Source organism: Triticum aestivum, chromosome 6D (genome assembly GCF_018294505.1).
Source record: "Triticum aestivum cultivar Chinese Spring chromosome 6D, IWGSC CS RefSeq v2.1, whole genome shotgun sequence".
NCBI classification, from domain to species: Eukaryota; Viridiplantae; Streptophyta; class Magnoliopsida; order Poales; family Poaceae; genus Triticum; species Triticum aestivum.
In genome coordinates this window covers 1,526,213-1,540,352 of record NC_057811.1, presented here as the reverse complement: position 1 = coordinate 1,540,352, position 14,140 = coordinate 1,526,213, and the positions used below count along the sequence as shown (strand labels likewise).

Genomic DNA, 14,140 nt, shown 5'->3' with positions numbered 1-14,140 from the left:
AAAAACATGCGAAATACAAAGAGACTTGTAGAGTCAGTATAACGCCTAAAGTGGAGAGGGTCCAATCCTAAGATCATGCTGCCACCAATGTTAGGTAAAAATTTCTTCCGTCATAACCTCCAATCATGTACACACTACACCACAACCCTTTATTGGGGGCAGTTAACTGCCGGGAGAAATATGAGAATACGGGCAAAATATCTGCCGGTAATCACTGTACTGCCGGCAAAAATACTTAAGGTCAGATAAACTGCCAGCAGAAGTAGAATAACGAGGGCACATGTACTGCCAGCAATGATGTCTGCTTTTCAGGTCACCCAATCTGCCGGCACATGTGAAACACGACCCATTATTTGCCGGGAGGTTTTGTCGTACCAGATCTGAAATAAATGGGCCTAAACGCGCGCGGACGCGCGCGGACGCGACAGAGCGCGGGAGAGACCGACTTTTTTCACTGTGAAAAATCGTTTGGCCGCCAGCACAACTAGGGCTTGTGCCCCAAATCACTTTCTCCCCCAAATTGACAAGCCTTCTCCCGACCACAAAAACCGCCAACCAGCTTCCACAAGACCAGACTGCTGCCTACCCGACCACGCCGGCGCGCACACTCCGGCGTCCCCGACTATTGCCCAGGTAGCCACACCTTCTCCGTGCTTTCTTCCCCGGTCACCACCGCCTCAGTTCTCCATGACCTAGCGCCGCCGCCATCTTCCGCCAGCGTGCTTCCCCGTGCAGCGCAGTGGCTTCCGGGAGCTCCTCCGCCGCTGACGGGAAATCAGCAGGGGCAGGAGGGGAACCAAGCGTCTTCTAAGCTCCATCCGTCGGCCCATCAAAGTGCGGCGAGTGCATCTTCCCCGCAACCCCCATCTAGATCCGTCCTAGTGCATCCATCGTCCAGCCCCATCCAGCAGCGCCTCTTTCCATCCTCTACTCGTTGGACTTCAACACCACCTCCAGCTGCTCTAATCCATAGATCGGCGCAGTGAAGTCCGCGTCCTCTCCGGCCAGCTTTAGCGCCCCCTCTCCGGTGAGGTAAGGTTCCCCTTCATCCCTCCTTCTCTTCCTCTCCTCTCCTGACTCTTCCTCCCCTTCTCTCCTTTATCCCCAATGTTGCTCTCTGCTCTGTTTCTCTCTGTACATGTACTGCTTTGCTGCGATGTGCTCTTGCTCTATTTCTTCCAGTGCTACTGTAGTGCATATACTCCCTCCATTCCAAATTACTCGTCGTGGTTTTAGTTCAAATTTGAACTAAAACCACGACAAGTAATTTGGAACGGAGGGAGTATATGTATAATGGTGATGGGGAGGACACAGATGCTACTTACAATAATGATTTGATGATGGCTATTGACAAATGGGACTGGAGATGAGAGAGTTGGATTTTTGTTACTTGTTGTGTGGACTTAAATTATGCCATTAGATTCTAAGGTGACAGACTTATATTGTTGCTGTGGATGACTAGATGTGTACATCTATTGGGTTTGTTATTTTCGTATGCTTATGAATTATTATGTAGCTTTATTACTACTATTTGGTGTCCCACTGTCTGTATTGAAGGTGCTTTATATTGTTTGCTATTACTACAAGCAGTGTATCCCCTTGACAGATTCAAATGCATGAATGGATACTCCCACAATAGTTGACACTTTTCCACACATCGTAAGCACTATAAAATTGTGAAGGAGGTCAGCTGGCACAACACTTCATTTGCCGTAAAAACTACGCTCAATGATTTTGAATTTATTTTCCCTATTTTTTATTGTAGCACTGGGTGACCCTCCTTGTGGGTGCACCACCACTCCAAATGGAACTACACTGCTAAAAAAGGTATATATTTACGGGCTTGTTGAAAATTGGCATTTCTTTAAACTCACTCAACCATGCACTCTCCTGGCCTTAAAAACATTTATTATGCTTGGCAACCATGTTGTATCTTGGATTACATGTTTTTATATTTATACTCCATCTGCTAGTCTGCTAGAGGGTATTCTCTTTAATGAACTCTATGAAAAACAAGCTAAGATTCATGAGATACACAGAGAAATCAGTTACCAACGGTTATTTCATCAGTTTATTTTTTCCTATGATACAGAGAGAAACCAATAACCAACCTGGGCCCTTCCTATTTGTACAGAGTTTTGCCTATTTTTACTACTGTACTATGTAAAGTATAGAGTTTTTCCTACTTGAATACTACTCTTTATAGTATAGAGTTTTGCATATTTGTACATAGTTTTAACTATTTGTTCAATATAGTACTGTATAGAGTTTTGCCTGTTTGTCGAGTTTAACTCAGTGCAAAAAAAGATTCAAACTCTGAGTAATTAACTCCAGAGATACATGTTTAACTCAGTTTTAGTCATAGCTTTCACCAGTAAGTTGTAATTTTTTTTAGGCTGAGCAACTTTTGCAAGTTCATTGTACAGGTTTTTGTTTTGCTTATTTGCACATGAAGATTTGTGCATGTGTACTTCAAAGAAATCCTGCTTGATCTAATGACATAACATTGCTTGCTGTGATGATAAGGTGCTGCACATTTAGAAGAGTTTTATTTATGCCAACGAGTTAAAAACTGAAGCATGTCAAAATCTTTAATGTGCTAATTTAAAATCTGAAACAAGAGCTCCATTTTGAGTTTTCTATTTGTTGCAGATTTCCCTACAGAAGTTGATGGAGGTTTGGAAGATCTTCAATCTGCTGAAGAGTTGGGAGATTTGGAAGATCTTCAAGCTAGTGAAGTTTTGGTAGACCTATAATTAAGTTCGTAGAGTGATTATCACACTTGCTCTGCTCATTTTACTGGTTGTTAAGCCAGTATATGCTCATTTTACTTGTGTGGCACCCTAGAAACATATGTACTCCTTTTGTGGCACACATTTAGAAACATGTATGTACTGTACCTTTTGTGGTGTGACCTGCTTATACATATGGTCGTTATGTTAATTTATCGGATCAACTTTAAGGTTCTGGATGAGGTCTACATGCTACTTTGATTGGAGTGTATGGATGAGATATGTTACTTTGAGTGAAGTGCATGTATAAATCGTGTGATATGCACTGATGGTTTGAACATATATAATGAATGGATACTACATGAGGGATGCCTAAAAAATGGGACGTGAAATACATGTGCTGGCATAAGAACTGCCGGGAAAATGAGATTCTGCAGGCAGCAAGACTGCCAATAATTGATGTTACATGTGCCTTGACCAATCTGCCAGGAGAAAATGGACTGCCGGCAAATAGATGGGCACCGGCAATGCAACTGCTGGGAAAAATTTAACTGCCGGGAGAAGTAATCCCCGGCAGACGTTCTTGTGGCGGTTCTATCTGCCGGGAGAAAACCTGTCCCGGCAGTTTGTCTACCCTTTAAAGTGCTTTCTCCTGGCAGATTTTTTGTCTTTACATCAGTGCTGTGGTGTAGTGACACATCTCTCTATTCTCCATATGTTGTAGAAAGACCATAAACAAAGAGTCCCGGTGCATCTGTAGATAACTTGCATCAGAGAAGTACTTTTATCATTAAAACCCATATCATTTATACATAGTCAAAGTGACCAAATAACAACGAGCAACCTATGATCAATCCATGTAACAAGTTGCCAAATACATTAGCAACACTACAATGAGGATATAAGCCAGAAGCTATTTGAGTGACTAACCATATGGAACAAGCCAATTTGCATTGGAAGAATAAATGTTTTATTGTGTCATCATGCTGCCAAAAGACACATTACGGACTTTCATGTTAAATCCTTTTAATAAGGTTATCTTTAATAGGAATGACTCCATGACGAAGATACCTTACAAAGATTTTATTTTTCAGAGGTATTTTTATCTTTCAGATATTCTTATTATTATGAACTGACACATTAGACTGAATTAACTCTCTATACATGGAGTCCACTGAGAATTGTCCATTCTCATGGAGGTTCCATCGGAATACATCAGACCCATGTGACAACTACATCGTGGATAACCTCTGTAGCAGGATGTTTCACGATTGGAGTCTGGGTCCAATTAAATCTCTTCTAAACGTCACATTTGATAGAAATGATTCTGTTACTGTGGCGATAGTATCACCATTGTGGCGCACAATATTGTATAGAGCCGGATATTGTTCCTAGCGTGGCATTTCCTAGCCACTTGTCCTCCTAGAATCTAATTTCTGATCCGTCCTTAATCGAGAAGGATCCATTTCATAAGAAATATTTCTTCGTAGCCATTAGACCTCCCCCCCAAAAAAAGTGGGAATCCCTAAGCTTCTAGTATACTTAGGATACCGCCTTGCAACCCACATTCCTTTTCAAGAAGTAACAACTGAAGTGCTTGAAGTTAACCTTTGGCCTATCACCCATGGCTCGTGGCAAATGTGTGGAGCGCACTCGGCCTAGCCCATGCTCCACATGGGCTAGGCCGAGTGCGCTCCACACGTTTGCGACGAGCCATGCACCCGAGTGCAGGCATTTGCTTAAAAACAAGATAGTGGACGCATGCACTTTTAATCCAACGATTCGAAGCCACATGATTGACAGGACACGACATCGGTAGTCGGCAGCAGTACAATGGAGAGTCTACCAGCAGACACGGGTCCAAAGCTACTTATGCACTTAATAGCCAACAAGTGGTCAAGCCAATCAGCCAGCCGGTTTCGTCGACCCACATTGACCGTATGGGGTCTAGCTGTTATCACGGTCCTTATACGGCCTGAAACAGGCCCCTCGTGCGTAGTACCAATGCATCGCGGCGCTTCTCTCCCTGCTCTCGATTTTCGCAGCCCACCGTCTCCCGCTCGAGTGCCGAGGCCGAGTACCGTCTTGTTGCCAACATAGTTGTTGAGACCTGTTGGCTGGGTCACCTACTTGGTGAACTTCGGGTCTCAATCCCAAAGGCTACCGTGGTTTTTTGTCATGATGTTTCGGCCACCTATATCACGGCCAATCTGGTGCAACATAAGTGCACCAAACACATTGAACTCGACGTTCACTTCGTCTGCGAGAAGGTCCAGTTGGGTCAGCTCCATGTTCTTCTAGTATCGACTACACAGATTGATCTTGCTATGATCTCTAGCCTTGTACAGATTGACTCCTAGATATATGGTAAGGTTTGTTGCCTTGTCACAGGACATCTGTTTTCGTTTACATTTTATTTACATTCGCATTTTCTTCTTTATCCTTATAAAAGTTCTAAATGTATATTTGACAAAATAATTAATAAAAATATTAGAATATTTTATAAAATTCATCTTGTATTCCGTAAAAATTTTATAGTGTGCTCAATAGATGTTTACTGTGTATATAAGAAAATGTTATAAAAATGGTCAATGTGTATTCTTTTTAAAATATTTTTATTTTACAAAAAATTATAGAAATTCACTAAGTATTTATAAATGTTCATGGCATATCTTAAAAATGGTCATAGTGAATTAAAATATGTCCATTGCACATTAAAAAAATGTTCATATATACCAATAAAAAATGACCCAAAGGGCAGTTCAAATTAATCTCGTCCATCAAAGCACATCAATCCAACTGATCTAGACAGCTCCATGTAATCTCGGCCCAGTTGGAAGCTGGAGGACCACCATAATGTGCAAGCCAAGATGGCAGCACTGCGAGATCGGATAGGCCCCATGTAAACCCTAGCCCCAGTCACCTATGTAAGACAGGGCTAGAGGTAAGCCATTCCCATCCATTCTCTCATATACTAGCGGGTCGTGCGCGGCGCCATGCCGCGCCACATGGATTAATTAGCTATTTTGTATTTTTGTATTGTTTGATAAGTTGTCCCAAGACCTGATTCGTAGTAAAGTAGTTATGCAAGGAGAAGGTACATCTAGTTGGTATATGCATACATGATATCTGGACGCAGAATTGCGAAGCTCTTGTTCTCTTCTTAGACCAAAGATGTTGATCCTTGAGCTGGGCTTCACTGATAGTTTTTTAGTTGTTAGATGAATTTTGTTCGAAAACTCTGTGCTAGTTTTCCTGAATTTTGTTCTGAAACTTTACGCAATATACACAAAATCATATGCAACTGCAGTTTGTTCTGAAACTTTACGCTATATACACAAAATCATATGCAACTACAGAAGTTCCTGTCAATTGAAATGTAGATGTGATGGTAAAAGGCCACGAAAGAATGTAGTATATTTTAAATATTTCTAATTTGAATACAAAATGGTAAAACAAATATCTTGGGCAGTGGTTAGGACTTCACAAACCTCGACTGCTACAATATGTCAATTTTTCTCAAAGCTAACTTACATGAGAATAAATGTAAGCATCACTATTCCATACCGATTGTTCTCGTTCTTGTCTGCTCTAGATTATCTTACTTTTTTCCACATGCTCTACATATTGCAAAAAAAAACTGACGCTATTGCGCTGACGTTCGGTCAGACACGCGGCACAGTCCTGACCACACATCTTCTCATGGTGTGCTTAGCTAGCTGCGCTTGGACTGGACCGCGGTGGTGTGGCTGTGGACTGAGATCCACTCTCACTGTGTAGCTTCTCGAATCTCCCTGCCTATTCCCCACCTCCACCATTCCCCGTTCTCCCTTAGCTCATTTGTTCCTTGCATTGCCGGCTCAACGCCACCCCTCGCCGTGGCTCCTCCGTCTCCTCTCAGCCCGGAGTAGGAATTGAGTGGTCCTCGCCTGCGCAGCACGCCTCCGCGAGGTACGTGGTTCTCTCGAGGTGGAGGGTGGCTTAGAGAGGGAGAAGCCGGCGGACAGGGTCATGAGCTCGGAAGAATAGGAGGAAGAGAGACAGAGGAGAAGAAGCAATCGAGTGCTCCTCGCCTGCAAGCGAGGCCGCCAAAGCCAGAGGAGAAGAGGAAGCGGCAAGGTAGGGCGTGGTGGTGGCGGGATCTCCGACATGCTCACCATTGGGGAGTGGCGGCGGTCAGAGCTACCTAGGCGCGGCAAGTCCCCATGAGAGGTTCACGGTTCAGATTTCAGACCATTCACAAGCCGTGCAGGTACCTACCAACGTTTTTTATCGCGGGCTATTTGATTTAGCGACAGTGTTTTCCAGCAGCTACAGCCGCTATAGCGGGCTATAGCGGCAGGTAGACTGGGATTGGGATGTCATTGTGGTCACGGAGGCCTTGCTGCCTTGTCTCCTCGTCACTGCATCCGGCTTCCTGCGATGCAGCAGCCGGTCCACTGACCGCAGCTGGGAAAGAGTCGAGCAGCTGCCGCAGCCGCCGCGGGTGGGAGGGAGAGGAGGAAATGGACACGATTCTAGGTTTCCTGTGGGTGCAGCTCTCCCTATTGAGTAAATTTGGGCCAAACTCTATTTGGGCCTCTATTTGGGCCTCTACTCAGCCCATCCCAGCGAAACTACCGCGACCGCGAAGGCAAATCGCGCTGCGGCAGATTGCGTTTTTACAGGGATCGCGTCGCGGGGAGGCTTCAAGCCAGCGATTGCGCCGCGATAGCGCTCATTTCGCGCGCGATTCAAATCTTTGGTACCTACTCACCCAAATGCTACATCTCCTATAATGAGATGGTACTTCTATATAATGAGATAGCCACACCCCGTTTAGAGTGTCGAGCAGTTTCCCAAACCTACGTTTTACACTCAGAGGTATCTATGTTGCATTACTATTGTAATAACTAAATGCAGAACAAGTTGCAGAGAGTTTCAGAAATCAAGCCCATTCCCAAAAACTGTACATATGCAACCAATATTGCTTCATGCTTCATGTTCTAGAGAGTTTCAGAAGTCAGCTTATGACATGGAGGGCCAGCTCGTCAGTTCCACATGGCAAAAAAAGTGAACACCGTACGTAAACAGTTAAGTTGACCGTTATGACCGGGTGGGGCCAACATGTCAGCTTTCTCTTCTCTGTATCGTGAGTACTGCTGTCGCCGCTATTGCTGCTGTGTGTTGCTGCTGCTGCCTGCCACTGCTGAATGCTGCTGCCATCTCCGCCGCTGCTGAGTGCTGCTGCTGTCGCCGCTGCCGCTGCGTGCGGAAGGGACAGACACGGGCGCGGCGGTGGAGGCCAAGGAAGGGAGAGCTTGAGAGTTTCAGAAGTTCTTTTTCATTCCTATTTTTTCTAAGCGAAACGACACGATTCTATTTGTTTGTATTACGAAAATGTAGTACATCAGATGAGATCAAGAACACTAAATAAACAGATCCTTCATTCATTAATTACTAGTGATCAGGCAGTACAAACTAAAGTCGTCACCAACGCTCCCTCCTAGATACATACATAAAGATAGAATCTGCGAGTGCTTGGTTTCTGTCTTGAGGTAGTACACTCTGGCTGCTTGTTAACAGAGCATATACTTTCCATGTCCACAGACAGATAGAATTTAGAGCACAAGGAGCCTGCCCAAAATCTGATCATCAGAAAAATAAATCAGTTTGTCCAAAAGATAATCAGAAATCAAAGAGTAGAAAGCATCAGTACCATTAATGTGGTACAGGTACAAGATATGTAACTAGGAGGATGTGAATCTGGAGAGCATTTGTTTGTACAAGTACAACTAACTAGCATTGCTTTTGTGATCGTATGAGGAAAAAATTATGTAATTTAAAAACAACCCAATGTTGCAATAGCACTGTAACAGCAGGGCCAGACGAGAGATGGAGGCAGTCACGTTGTCGACCTCCTAGCAGCAGGGCCTGCGCTCTGGTGGACTGGACCGGTTGCTGGGCCAGATAAGCCAGGTTTCTTCTTTCCTTTTCCCTTTCTCTTGTGTTTTTGCTTTTTGGTTTTTATTTGAATCCTTGCCACTGATTTAAAATCAAACAAGATTCAAAACCAGTGCCAAACTTCTCTGAAATATATATATATATATATATATATATATATATATATATATATATATATATATATATATATATATATATATATATATATATATATATATGTTGCCACAATGGATCTAGCCAAATGCACATAAATTATTTCAAGGCATTTTGGATTTATATTCTAATTATTATGAATACAAATCTAAACTCAAATAGAATATTTATTTAAATTCAAAGCCCAATTAATTCCTTGAAAATGTTCATTATTTTTGGATTGGATCAAAATCCTTGCCCAAATTAACGAGCGTCAATGAAGGAATTTATGGAATCATTAAATGCATTTTTAGTGTGCTTTTCCCTTTTATTTAATTTGCGGCTTTGGAAAATTCCCTCAATTCCAATTTCTTGAATTTAAACATGATGCATGATGATTCTAGATGCAACTATTTCCTGGCAATATTCTTTGGATGTGACACCTCCATGCTAGATCAGGATGCATGGCTGGCTGGAGGAGGCCGGGGAGGGATGGGGTTGCAAGGGAGAAACAAAGGGGTTTTGTGCAAAAGCCAATAGCGGAGTGGTGGCATTCTTTTTGTATAAGTGCTACCGCTAGCCTTGTGTGCGCTACATATATATCCGATGGTCGAAAGTGTGCTCGGACCCCTGCTCCTTCGTATCTCATGAAATAAATTCTATCCAAATTTCATCCGATTTGGTTTGGTAATACTTGGCTTCGTTTCCTTGTGATGTACAATAGATAGATTTCCAATCACGCTCGTTGCTCCGCCTCAATAACTAAATTCCCCCGAATCCTAGCCCGGCCCACCCCGTAGCAACCAAATCTTTCCTCTCCTCTGCGGCCGCCGCTGCGTTTCTAGGGTTTCCCCAATTCCAAATTCATCCGCCCCCCCGCCACCCCAATCCCAGATCCAGCAGTGATGGCGACCTCGGACACAGGCGAGAAGAAGATGATCATGCTCAAGTTGTCCGACGGCAAGGAGTTTGACGTGGAGGAGGTGGTCGCCATGGAGTCGCAGACCATCCGCCACATGATTGAGGATGACTGCGCTGACAAAGCCATCCCGATCCCCAACATCAACTCCAAGATCCTCTCCAAGGTCATCGAGTACTGCGACAAACATGTCCCGGCCAAGCCAGGCAACGTCGCCACTGGATCCCCCGGAGCCGCTGCATCTAACACCGTGTCTCCTGCCGCCCTAGCAGAGGACCTCAAGATCTGGGACGCAGAATTCATCAAGGTCAACCATGCCACCCTCTTCGACCTCATCCAGGTATTATATCCTTTGATTCGACCATTGTCTTTTTCTAGATCTACTTTTTCTTGATGTTCCCCTTCTGGCACTAGGATCTAGATTGGGCTTGCGCGTCTTGCTAATATTTGTATTAGATTGGACGGACTCCTTGTACAACCATCAAGGTAGATTCAATTCGATTCGAATGGACTAGATTAGGTTTAGATTATACATGATTGTGCTTTATTAGGGAAGTACACATTGGTCGGCCATACAAAATTCTAGTAAATAGGTTAGGACATCGTCTTGTGGTCTGATATGTTTCACTGACATGTGTATATCATTGTTATGCGTAACCTAGGAAGCTTTATTATGATCAGTGTGAACTTACTAGATGCACTATCGTTGTGCCAACAAATTGTATATTATTAACGTGCAGAAACATGAGACTACTCATAACAATATATGGTTTTTATGCTTTTCCTACATATATTAATGCTTCACTCTTGCACGATAGGTGACTTCATGTGTTGTTTCGTGTTTTATTGGCTTGTAACACATCTTAATGCAAGACAATCTATCTAATTATCCATGTTCTATAGCCATTATAGACTAATGCTTCTCTCTGACACCCTATGGTTCTTTTTGCCCCCTCAGGCAGCAAGTTACCTCAAGATCAAGGGGTTGTTGAACCAGACTTGCCAGATTGTTGCCGACATGATTAGGGGCAAAACTCTGGAGGAGATCCGTAATTTCTTCAACATCAAGAATGACTACTTGCCAGAGGAGGAGGAGAAGATCCGCAGGGAGAACCAGTGGGCATTTCAGTAGAGGAGAATCGAGATCGTGTTGAATGAATGCTTAGTATTCACCATCTCAACCTTTTAGATGCACTCTTTATGTTTTAATTGGTTGTAATTGTACTGGGGTCTATGAGGTGGTGTCAGTTAACATATTCAGTGTTTATGCTTGCGTGAACAATTTTTTTATTGTGGTCAGTGGTCATCACTTGTCAAACATCTTAGCATTTTCCTAAGCTTAATTTATCCATTCATCTAAAGCACTCATGTCAAGCAACATTTTCTCTCCAGCCAATCTGAATCCATAATTTAGTTGTTTAATAAGACAATATGCTTTATGTTTTATCTTCAAGGTAGATGACATGATGTTGCATAAACCATTTGAAACGGAACATACCCATAAATTTTTTATAAGAAGTTATTGATGGTACAAGGTAATATGGATGTCTCATATCATGGGAAGCCAGATGATAGACCGGCTTCAGGGCCAACCATGCAAAAGGGACATGATATTATCCTAGGGTGAGGAAGTCGATCTTCCAAAAGAATTTCTTAAAATCATGATGAAGAAACATGGAATTTATTAAAATCATGAGATTCACCCAATGGGTGCTATTCCATTATTTGAAATTCTTGCTAATACTGAGAATACTAAGAAATTGATTGTTCACAAAATAGAACCATGAGGAATCCAAAATAAAGCGGAGGCTAAAAGACAACCAAAGATAGAATAACCTCTCAATCATTGTTGAGGAAATCGTTAACTGGTAGTTGCTCGGTTGGCTCGCAAGTAAGGGATTAATAGGCTAATCGGCAAGTTAATCGGCCATTTAATCACTCAATTGGATGATATATCAGTTTGTCGGCTACTCGGTGACCCTATGAGTAGGGATTAATCGTCAAGTTAACTGGTTAATCGGATGAATCATTTTCAAATGATCACAATGATAAATCTCAAGTTTGTCAAATGTGTGGTTATATAAATATCATACCTATGATTCCCAACCCCTCAAACATATGGTCAAACCACACCACAAATTTACTAATAAGTCAAATAAGTTCATTGGGATAAATTGTAAAACTTGCAAATATACAACCAGAAAATATTCTAGTAAATGATTATTCTAAATTCTTCATCTGAAGGAGAACCAAAAATCTAGTGCAATAAAATGATGGTGAATTCCACTGCATTGATGATATGTTTGCGTAGTAAATGTATTTCAATAGTATCGAGACCTCAGTTAATCTCCAAATTACCCTAACATATTATTAGCCTATATTTGTGCTAGTAGATGTAGTAGGATGTCCAATATCGTATCGGTCGGATACAATATTTGATTCAATGTATGTTTCAGTTCATACTCAATATTGTTGCATACACAATGATTTTATAAATATTAATACATTACATATTAGGCTTGATAGCCTTAGCCATCCTGGTTTGGGGATGATTAGAAAATTGTTAAAAAGTCTGTTGGTCACAAGTTAACAAGTTGCAGAATTCCCAAAATCATCAGATTTTATGTGCACCGCATGTGCCATGGGGGAAGTTAGTTTTAAGGCACTCTCACCTTAGATTCTAAACGAGCTAGTCATTATTTCTTAAACACATTCTGAAGATATATGTGGATTACTTAACCATTATATGGGAGTATTTAGATACATGGTACTCATAGGAACATTTATAAAGTGATTTCATGTGTCTCTTATGACACAAATAACCATGATCTTAGCCAATAAATTTCTTAACTTATCAAAGTAGGACCAAATTCTCATGAACACAAGATAAACCCACTCGAATGGACAGCGTTGTTGAACTCATTTCACGAGCATTTTCTGATTGCATTCAATAATGTATGTACATACCCAGAATGTTTCAACCAAATTTCTTATCAAAGATAGTGAAATTAATTACATGACCAATCTTATAGAATTGTAAATTTACCAGCCTCTTGCTGGACACATACGGCCTTACACACTGTAAGTATGATTTAACCATACCAACTGCATGTCATACTACTTTCCCCTTGTACTAACTACATCGAAATCAACAATGTATTTCCCATCTGCAATAATTTGGTTACATACCGATATGACCACTCCAGCATACATCAATGGTGTCTCACAAAAAATTAGGGATCTATGTGAGGAATAACAATTTATTTGTCAATCAAAACTAATCATAGCCCGTATGCTGATTGCATCAGCAATAAGAAAATTTTCGGCATTAGCTAGGGGGAGATAAGTACCACAAAGAATGCCGAGAAATAAATTACAATGTTATTTGCATTCAATCCTTATATCCACGTACTCAACAAATTTGAAACAGAAGTTCAGAGAATCATATATTTGCAACACATTGCAAACCTACCACATACATTTACTGATGACAAGGTGTCACTAAATTCTATATTCCTGTAGTGAAGTGTCAGAAAGAGTGGAGGTACCTGATAAACCACTCTTCTCCCTAAATGAGAGCAAGAGGGGGAGAAATCTGACCATGATATATATATTCTCATATGCTTCCGCAAAAAAAGAGGAAACTAGATCCTCAACCAGTAAATGTAATCCAACATCAAGTTGAAAGACACATCATAGGATGCTCATCATCCAAAGCCCAGCATAAATGTGCACAATATTTTTTAGTGTTGGGACATCGAAACACCTTGACTCCATTATTCTAGAAATCACAAGGAGTTAAAAGGAATAAATACATTTCCAAAAATTTCATCGATTCCACAAGAATCAGATAACATAAAAGACTACATTTTTGTCGACATATATTTCTTCTAAAATTTGCTAAAAACTTTTGGGCCCTGAACCAAAATCCATGGTAGAGTGCATCTTGCACTCATATTGGTTCACATAAAAGGAAGCAAGTAATGAAGAATGTCAACCACTCAGAAAAAGAGTAGCATTTACTACATTAATATGTACTCCTAATAAGTATCTTCCATATGGAATACAAATAACTTTTCATTCATAAAAATTAAACATGAGGTGGCGAAAAAGCGAGGCTTGTAGCAAAAGGGTTCACGCAGAGACCCGACATCGATTATGATGTGACATACCCTCTTGGTATAAGTGGAATTATGTTTCGATACTCAATATCATTGGCAGTACAAAAGTATTATCCATGCAGTTCATGGATGCAGTGACTACGTACTCATATGGGTCATTCGTTTCGGAATCCTATACTAAAGTCACTGAAGGGCTTACAGTTCCGAATCCAAACACAAATCGGAACACTTTTGTGTAAAACTTCAGAAGTCAATCTATGGCTCGAAATAGTCGGAAATCATATGGTACTATC

General features: G+C 41.5%; 1 protein-coding gene across 1 annotated transcript; it reads left to right on the top strand.

Moving 5' to 3' along the window:
- The first annotated feature begins 9,010 nt into the window (after window positions 1–9,010).
- Window positions 9,011–11,266, top strand: LOC123140653 (SKP1-like protein 1). The gene is made up of 2 exons (XM_044559937.1): window positions 9,011–10,066; window positions 10,685–11,266. Exons 1-2 carry the CDS (start codon window positions 9,713–9,715, stop codon window positions 10,856–10,858), a joined length of 528 nt encoding a protein of 175 aa, XP_044415872.1. The 5' UTR covers window positions 9,011–9,712; the 3' UTR covers window positions 10,859–11,266.
- The last annotated feature ends 2,874 nt before the right edge of the window (window positions 11,267–14,140 follow it).